The 9,949-nt window shown below is 35.7% G+C and overlaps 1 protein-coding gene across 4 annotated transcripts; it reads right to left on the reverse strand.

Moving 5' to 3' along the window:
• Positions 1 to 1,865: 1,865 nt before the first annotated feature.
• LOC104892177 (probable pectin methyltransferase QUA2) lies at positions 1,866 to 9,014 on the reverse strand. Of its 4 annotated transcripts, XM_010678036.4 has the most exons (10): positions 7,965 to 9,014; positions 6,761 to 7,265; positions 6,527 to 6,667; positions 6,306 to 6,438; positions 5,199 to 5,439; positions 4,320 to 4,533; positions 4,048 to 4,223; positions 3,636 to 3,939; positions 2,606 to 2,744; positions 1,866 to 2,529 (listed from the first exon to the last, which is right to left on the reverse strand). In XM_010678036.4, the coding sequence occupies exons 2-10, from the start codon at positions 7,252 to 7,254 to the stop codon at positions 2,371 to 2,373; spliced, it is 2,001 nt and encodes a 666-aa protein (XP_010676338.1). In that variant the 5' UTR covers positions 7,255 to 7,265; positions 7,965 to 9,014; the 3' UTR covers positions 1,866 to 2,370. The 4 variants fall into 4 exon arrangements, with proteins under 4 accessions (XP_010676338.1, XP_048498134.1, XP_010676329.1 ...); XM_048642177.2 differs by having other exon boundaries at positions 6,527 to 7,284; XM_010678027.4 differs by having other exon boundaries at positions 6,527 to 7,306.
• Between the last annotated feature and the right edge of the window lie 935 nt (positions 9,015 to 9,949).

Raw genomic sequence — 9,949 nt, forward strand, 5'->3', positions numbered from 1 at the left:
TGCGGTCACGAATATAATATTTCCAAGAATTTTAAGAGCCAACACGACAAAGGAGGCTTGGGAGATCCTGCAACAAGAATTGCAGGGAGATAGCAAGGTGGAGAAGTATCAAACTCCAGTCTCTAAGAAGATATTTTGAAAAACTAAAAATGAAAGAAGGAGAATTAATGAAAGATTATTTTTCAAAGGTAATAAAAATAGTGAATAAGTTGAAATCATATGGAGAAGAATTTCAGATGAGAAAATTGTGAAGAAGATTTTATTAAGTTTAACGGAAAAATATGATAACATTGTTGCTATTATTGATTAAACAAAAGATATATCAAAAATAACAGCAGAGCAATTTATGGGATCTTTGGAGTCCCATGAACAAAGGAAAAATAGGCATATTGATGAAGAAATAATTGAGACTGCTCTTGCAGCAAAATTTAACAAAATGCCCAAGAAAAATTCTGGGGATGAAGACGAAGAGAAATCATTGAAAGGTATGAATCAAAAACTATCCTGCAATATTTGCAAAAAGACTAACCATGATACTGCAGATTGTTGGCACAAAGGAAAGCTACAATGCTGGGGGTGCAAAAGGTTTGGTCATGCAGGAAAGAATTGCAGTACCAAGAAAAATAATGAGATTGCCAATTTTGGCGAAGAAAATCAAGAAGAAATTTTATTTTGAAGTTTGTTAATGACATGAACATTAGCGGGTTGGGTTGGTGACATGAGCACCAACAAAAGAAAATTTGGAGAAAAAAATATTTTAGATGATGGCTGGTGACATGAGCATCAGTAAAATAATTGGTAACATGAGTACCAATGAGAAGATCAGAAAAATCGAAAAAGTCATTGACAAGATCAAGGTTGGTAACATGAGTGCCAACACGGGAACTTAAAAGTACATATCCTCCGGTGGTTGGTGACAAGTACGTCAACAAGATTTTTCTTGGAAGAATAATTTGAAGTACAAGAATTTTCAAGATTAAGAGGGAGTGATGAAAGTTAATCTAGAAAATTCTAGATAGGTCATGTAATGTAAGGAAAAATCTTATATGCATGTCTTAAATTGTCGAGAAAAATCTTGTAAAATATCTATGTAAAAAAAAAATCTAAGTTTAGAATATTTTAGTGTATGTTAGAAATATCAAAGTCTAGAAAAATCTAAGTTAAATATCTAATTAGTGGAACTTAGTAGAAAAATCTAGATGATGTAATATTGGGTCTATAAATACCCAAGAGGTGATGTAAGTCATTTTCAAGAAATGAATAAAAAGAAACTATTTCAGGAATTAGTCCACCACTCTTCCCTAATCACCAACACAATTCAGTTCATTTGATTTAATTTCATTTCAATTCAATTCGATTACAATCAAATCGATTCAATTCACTTGTTTTATGTCGAAGATGTCAAAGAGAACATGGCCTAAGTTTCCCTCCTTGTCATACATTAAAAAAACATGGTTATTATAAGCATTAAACCAGCATCCTAATTCCTAAAATATAAACATCAATGATCCAATGATCAAGTTTTATGACCTCAATCTAGACTTTACCTACAAGATCATAGAAACTGTTCTCCTAAAAACTCGTGACATAATCCAGATCCAAAAAGTGGTTATTGAATGAAAAAAATATCCCAAAAGACAACCTCATGTTGAAGAATCTCTCTTGAATTCTGTGAACTCATTATGAAAGAACCTCTGTTGAAATTCTTACATATTCATGCTTCACGAGCCCTAATCACTTCTGTCATTAAGCATGTTGTGATGCAAAATGGTCCTAATTCTCGCTGCACAGTGGACAAACTGACATTTATGTCATCTTACAGAAAACATGACTCGAAAACATTTTCTTTCTGATGCTAAACATCATAATTCATAACCATAATAACTTTCAAAATGTACCAATAAATAAGTACCCCAAGTTTTGTGTTACAAGACTTGTATTACTAATGATACCTTTTTTAAATAAGCTTTCTACAATGAATATAGAATTGATAAGGGAAGTGGTAGCAGAAAAAAAAGAAAAAATCTATTGAAAATTTCCGCCCCAGCATCATATATACTGCAGCAGATAATCTTTTGCTTATTCTGCTAATCATCGTATAACTTAAAATGGAGACCAAAGAGTACATAATGCAATTTTGTTCTCCCTGTGCCTCAGTCGCGTAATTACAGAGGTTCCTATGGTCGCCTTACGACTCCATAGGAGTTTGTCAACTAAAAACAAAAACATATTGATGTTGATCGTATACCTTCTCTTTCTGTTCCAAAAAACTGTTGACTTCGATTCTCTTTCTATTGACTTGCGTCGTGGTATAATAATAAATAAATTTTTAATCACAGAAAACTGTCCTCGAGGTTTGTAGGTTGCTGATCACTTTGCGTGCCTCTTGAAGAAAGGCTTTTGGCAAACCAGGAGTTTCTCGTCGTTGTTGCTCTCGATTTCAATAACTCGAGCTTCCCATTTCAGTCGTGCTAGGTAGGGTCTTATAGACTCAATAAGATTAGCTTTGTCTCGGAAGATTACCCATCCCTAAGCCAATACTTCAAGTTAGCTGCTTGCTAAAAATTGTGAAATGGAAATTGATGAATTAGAAAAATTCAGGTACCTCCGGCCGAAGAATTCGATCAATCTCAACAAAGATATCGAAAGTATTACATCTGCGCTGGGAATCTTTCTCTAGAGTGAGGAGACCATCAGCATGCACCAAGTCATAAGTTCGAGGGTATGTTGGAAATGCATCACACCTACACAAGTCGGATTTACGAGTAATTCAGTAAATGGTCAAACAACTTTAAAATATTAACTATCATATACTTCGTATTGAACTTGCGAAAAGAGAACTTGAAAATGTGATGTATCCACAGCATGGGACAAGTCCATCTGCAACTTTTTTGACAAGTAACATGCTTTATGTTTCTCAACAACAATCATAGCATGTTCTCTAACTAAAAGTTCAATTATCATGTCTTACTGAGTTAAAGTCTTCCTAGCTGGTGCATTGTCCATCTGTTATGGCAAACATTACAATGGTAACACAAATATTACAAAATAAAGGTTACTATAGGATTCTTATTTTTAACATGTCTATTTCATGTGTATAGATTTACCCACTGGATATATTTAACAATCTCCATGACAGTGTGGCCATTATTTAGATTTTAGCTCCAAAATCCCAACACAGTCCCAGAAACAGATTTGATGGCCACTCATAAGTCGATAAAACATACCACATAAAAGGAAAATGAACCAGATCTAACAGACACAGATTATCAAGAACCATTATTCGTTTTTTCCCTTTTCCATCACTCCTGTAGTTATTTTATTGCCTAATTCAGTTTTGGGGTGAAAGATGCATTCCACTCCCAGATGAAAAACCGGATATCCAAGTTCTTTTTTATCCATTGTTTAGGTACAAATACATAGTTCTACAAGATAATGAAGTCTGAAATTCACGTTATCTCCTAGAGAGAGGAAGATTAATATTCTTAAGTCTAATTTAAATGAAACTTTTCCAGCAATATCATGCACCACCAGTGATGGTACATAGCAGTAGATGATACATCGGATTTCCAAAAGCAGAAGTCAATACAAGTGCTAACAAGGGAAGAAGAAAGAGAGTGACCTTTGATACTTACCAGTCATGCAATACACCAACTAATCCCCTGTCCAGAATCAAGGGCAGGTAGTTGGGACCACTTGTTGGTACAACATTCATGACCCACACAGATTTTCCAGTGTCCAGTAAAGCAGCATTAAAACCGCCAAACCGAGCATTCATATCTAGCACATTTCTAAGCATGTTGTAGGGAGGAGAAGGATCCTCATCACCAGGTCGCTTTGGATGATCTGAGAATATTAAAGGTGAGAGAAGAGTCCAATAATCACGGATTGCAGAATTCGAATTCAAACCATCCTCAGCCAAGTCTTCTGGATGAAGTCCTGAGGAGTCAAATGAGTGCGTCAACTAATAATAAGAATGATAGGTGAAGATATCCATCACATGAATTTTAACTCTTTATCACACTAAACAATGACAAGATGATTTACCATGAGGCTGAAGCTCCTTTTCATTCAATTTAGCCCGGGATGGCCATGTTAACTTTTCTTCTATGGGGAGCCAGCGGTCACTATGAGTCCCTCCTATGCACGTTTGGAGCGTGCGATAATATGGAGATTCAATATCTAGACCCTTGCCGCACACATTTGGACCTGAACCAGGTTTCCTGAAAATTAAGCATTTCATAAGTAAACATGTCAAATACCAAAGACCCTGAAAACTGCAAAATAACAGTTTCCTTATCAGCATGTTAATGACTGACCTAGAAAAATAGCAACTCCTTTTGGTAGTCTTCTTCCAAACAACAGTTTCATCCTGTTGGGTCAGCAATTCCCAGCAAAGGTTCTCTGCAAAATCATGAACATGATTCCATCTCTTCTGATTCACTTTATTACGGGCATTGGTAAGAGGTGAAGTCCAGACAAAATAGCCGCCGGGTCTCAAGACTCTATCAACCTCAATTAAGAATAACCCATCTGCATGAATGGAATATCTCACTTATTAACAAGTTTTGACATTTAGGTATCAAGATACATATATTTTCCCATAATTTGCGTCTTGGTTTCCTTGCAAGTTGAAACCACTAGCAAAGCAAGAAAATTGACTTAAACTCCTTCAATGAAAGCACATTATAGCAAAAAGAAGGCTATATAAATTTGACCTATCAAAAATTTGGCTTTACAAAGCAGAGCCTAAAACCAAGTCCGTCAGAAATTCAGAGACCAAGAAGTGCAGGATCACAATCTAGACAGGGCCTATTTTCTGATCCCCTTTACAGTGCAGGTTCTTGCATAAATGTTCCCGACAAGATTATTTAGGTCAAATAACAAACTAAATAAGTCCCAGCCCCTCACACAAAGATAGGAGAAACAATTCTTCAAAGGAGAATTCAGGTGCAAAACATTGATAATCGTAGCAAGTAGTTGTCATTTGTAAACCAAAAGGGGCAGAAAATGATTGTCATTCCCTTGGCAATCACTATATTTTCAATACATCATAATGCTGATGTAGATTCCACCCCGACTTCCCTTCTTTTATAATAACGGAAATTCTGCCAAGACATTCTATAGAAAGGGGCATGACAAAAAATCAATTGAAAGCAGTATAAATGTTTAGTCTTGTGAAATCCAAGACCTGGTACCTTTCAGATCCCAGTCAATGCCACATCGCGCACAGTGCACCATGTCATATGAAAGAGATGGAAATGGCAACTGTTTTGTAGCGAAGGAAGCAGTCATTGCCGGAAGACCTCTTTCAAGTGTGAGTTGTACTTGACTACCTGAAGCCTCATAGGGCGCAATACACATGGTCAGTAACTCTTTTGAGAAGAGATGCGCTCCAAAGGTACCATATCCACATCCTATATCTAGGATATTTCTCACCTGCACCAGAAAAAGATGCTTCATGGTTCATGATTAGGGTGCATATAATGCCTAACTCAAGGATCACATTTTTTGGGGTGCAACACAAGAAAATGTTCTATAATGCTGAAGAAAATAGAGTTATAATGCAACACACTAACAAACAGCTAGCTTCAAGCTTGTCAATGTATTGTTAACAACATATAGTAAAGAAATTTAACACAATAGCATTAAAAATTCAAAATGCTAGATCAAAAGCACATCAAATCTACCTCACCGTCCACATGGGATCCTTAGATTCTCAGTAAACAAAGATTCAGAATAGACTATTACTCAGCACACATCAATTCAGCGGTGGATTATGATGTACTAAATTATGGTTTCGTGTGGGAATTATATTTATTATCAAGGAGCAATTTGTTATTGTGTACTTGGTAAAGAATAGTTACAGCAATAACGTCTCTCTAATCACATTATTAAGGTCAACCCCCTCAAATGCCCTAATGAGAGTCCCCTTAGAGGCTAGGTAATGTTAATGTAGGAGTAAAAAGGTGCATTGCAAGGATGACACCATAAGCATAATGTTGCCCACATCAAGTCCTTTATGATCAATTGATCATACACGCCACTTCCAGAGTGGCATTTGGGAATATATTCTTCATCGTACACATCTTGAACTAATATTTCAAAAGGATATCAAGGGAGGAAACAAGACTTAATTCTAGGACCAAATAACAACGGCATACTAATTTCAATTGACCACTAATTCCATATACTGAAACCTCCAGACATAAATATTTTGGAGAAGTAGATAACTACCATCAATGAGGACAGGGGGTGAGGAGACTATAAAGTTATGGTAAGATCCATCAAAGAAGATATCATACCCCTGCTTGTATAAAATTTGAAGAACTTCTTAGCCCAATCATTTCTGCAATTTGATGTGAGTAGTCCTCAATGTTATCTGATGTAAGTGAGTCAGAACGGAAAGAAATTTGCTCTTCCTCTAACATCATCATCCTGTAATAAAGCCAGAAGATTAACACAAAGTACAACCATAATAGAACTCTCAGTTCAAGACAATTGTATGGAGTTGGTTTCTCTTCACCTCTTGGTCAAGCTTCCAGAAGAAAGCACTTCTTGAGCAGTAATTTTAACATTTGCAACCCAAATTACATCTCTTCCAGTAGGCCATCGCAGAGGAATCCTGTAATTCGCTGGAGGTAAAACTAAGCAATTTTGCTTCAAGCTGTGCTCACAAAGACGATCATATTCATCACCATCAGCATAACCTAAAGCAGAGCTTTCAGAAATATTATAGCAAGGCACAAAGTTTTCGTACTCCTTAGAACAGAAGTCTAATTCTCTCAATTTTGCTGGCCCTAGAGAGAGCTCACTGATGGCTGTAAGGTCTGAGACAAGCTGTTCTTGCAGTCTCCTATAACTGTGGAATATGTGACCTCTTGATGATGTGCTAATTGAGATTGTCCACCAAAATGACCCAGTTAGAGCAAGAATCACTATGAAAACCAAACTGATTCTTAACATAAGCAAGATAAACTTGTGTCGATTTCTTGGACTTTTACTGCTAAATAAGTCTGTTGTAAAACCATTTTCATTAACACCCAACTTTGAATGGCCATTATCCAAAGAATTCAAATGAAAAGGTAACTTTAGTGATGAATAGCCTTGGTCCGACAAAGAACGACTTGCTCGAGTATCATCTTTTTCTGACTTTTCTTTCATTTGTGAGTCTTGAAAGTCCCAAGAACCATGACTGCCTACAGAAAGCCGCCGTTGCTCACCCGATATGCCCCTCTGGAGAGGCCTAGACATTTTATACTGCCCTGAATCCCACAAAGGCAGCTTTTAGGAAATCAATATAAACCTAAAAACATTTTTTCCACCATTAAAAACACTACATAATCAAAGCACAAACTAAATAATAGCAAACCATTAAAAAAATGCATTCCAAAGGGGAGCACCAAAGTATGGCAACAATATTGGAAAAACAGATCCAATTAAACAACTTTAGTCAATTGCAGCATATAAAAAGTAAGATTTGGTACATTATAAACATAAAACACCCAAGTCAATACTGTTTCTTTTACTACGACATAACAAAGTGGACTCCAGATTCGGATGCTTATTGCAAATGAAACAGTAATTCTGATTAAGATACGCTAATCATTTCCAACAACAAGCTTAAACAACAAGCATCACCGACACAATAATATATTATGTTCATCAACACAACCTTCATCACACTCACAACAAAAACTCCTACCAAATTAAGATCAACAAACATCCTTAACTAACTGAAAAGGACCCAGATAAAAAATTGACAAACCCATTTTGATTAATCCACTAAGTACACCAAATACAATTCTTTAATTCAAATTCATAACAAAAACCCAGAAAATTTTATATTGAAAAAAAAAAGTATCAAACAAGATCAATCAAAATCAGCTTATTATTATTACTATTATTATTCCAATAAGACTAATGTCTAAGCAGAAAAAGACGTGAGTAAAAAGTAAAAGTACCTGAGAGTATAACCAGTGAGAGTGAGGATTTCTGAAAAGAAACCCAGAAAGTTACTATTTTGCAAGATTAAAAAGATAAAAAGATTGAGAATTTGGGATGCAACTGGCAGATTTGTCTTTCTTCAATCTCTCTCCTCACTTTCTCTCTCTTGTTTCTCTCTCTAAAGTTGGATACCCAGAAAATCAGAAGATGGGTATTGTTTGTTTTTGTTTTTCTTTTGTGGGTGATGAATATGACTATGAATATATGATGAATGAATGAAGTCGTTAAACTTCTTGATTCATGAACAAAAACAAACACACAAAAAATTGCTACTACTTTATATTACTACTACTTTCTATTTCATCACCTCTGCAATTACTAAATGTTGTAAAGCAGTAGATGCTAATGCATTAAATGCTTATCCCATAAATAAATAAATAAATAAAATATTTTTCAGCACTTTTTTTCTTTCTCTCTCTTCCTCCTTCTCTCTTTCTTTCTTTATACTGTGTGCATATGAAAGCGAAAAAATTGTCCCAATCATACGCGCTATCCAAACAAGCCCTATATACTATGACAGAGAAAGGAGGTCGATCTGCACAAATAATGAAAAATATTATTTTTAAATTAATAAAAAAAAGAAAAAATTAATGCCCATTAATTAAAGTAGTGATAATCCACACTTCTGAAGTGGAATTAAGAAAAACCCAGATGCAAAATCTTGCAGAAGGTGAATTATAAATAGAGAAAATGAGAAAGTTTTCAACTTTGAACTTTTTTTTTTAATGCCTCACTATTTCCAGTAAGAAGCAAATATAACCCAGCTTTTACCCACCAAAAATGGCAAAATCTCTCTATTTGTTTGAATTTTCTCTAATTAATTACAAGTAAAATAATAGATTATTAATTGACTTGGGATTAGCTTAAGCTCACTTTTAATGCAACCTAGGCCATGAATTTCTGCTCTTTTTTCTCTCTTGAATGCACACAAAATATAGAGTAATTAACATCTAGATCTGCGAGGAAATGGAGTCATTAAACTCACCGAAGTTTATGAGATTGTTTGATACCAATAATCTTTCCCGGATTTGCCGCTCAATTTTTTTTATATAAAGTTTAGTAGTAAACAGTAAATAAATGTAAATCCCTAGTTGGAGAATTTTACTGGTGAAAAGTGAAAATTGAACATGTCTCCTTTTATTTCTTTTTCTATGGGAATGATGACTTTGATTTATCTTGTGTTTACTAAGTTGCTCCAATACAGTTTTATATTTTAATCTTTATAATAATAATAAAAATAATAAACAGCAACAGAAATTATCAGAGCTTCGCTCACGTGAGTTTACAGTGTGAGTATATTTCATTCTACACTTTTACCGTAGTTATTTGTAAGTTTTTATAAGCTTTTTTTTTATTAAATCGAAAGAACTTACAATAAGCATAGAAAATAAAGCAATAAATAAACGGACTACATACCGATACGAATCCATGAGTGGCGGGCCATACCGGGCCAAGCTTGAAATTATAAAATTTTGTCCATGCCCCGCGGGCCGGCCCATGTTTTATGTTGTATTTTTGTATTTTTGACAGTTTTAGGGTAAAAAACAAAGGAAAGGAGCGTTCGGCCCGCGGGCCGGCCCACGCGGGCTCGTGCCGGTGCAGGCCGAAAATAAAATTTCTAGACTGTGACAAGCCCACGGCCCACGTAGCGGACAACGGGCCGGCCCGGCCCATGCCCACCACTAGGCACAGTAGCGAAGATCTATTGTATCTCTTACCCAAGTTGTGCCACCTGCATAATTTTTATTTTTATGTGTGCATGCAATAAGGAGTGTGGTGGACGACACGTCACTAGTTTGTTGCCCTATTTGGACAACTTCAAAACCCGGGGGTTGGGTTGGGTCCAGTGGATTCCGCGTCGGGTCGCAGGCAGATTACACGAAAAGCGAATGTTGTTGGGCACTCTCTTGTAATTGCATTGTGATAGAAGTTGTTGTTGACC

Source organism: Beta vulgaris, chromosome 1, assembly GCF_026745355.1.
Source record: "Beta vulgaris subsp. vulgaris cultivar EL10 chromosome 1, EL10.2, whole genome shotgun sequence".
NCBI classification, from domain to species: domain Eukaryota; kingdom Viridiplantae; phylum Streptophyta; class Magnoliopsida; order Caryophyllales; family Amaranthaceae; genus Beta; species Beta vulgaris.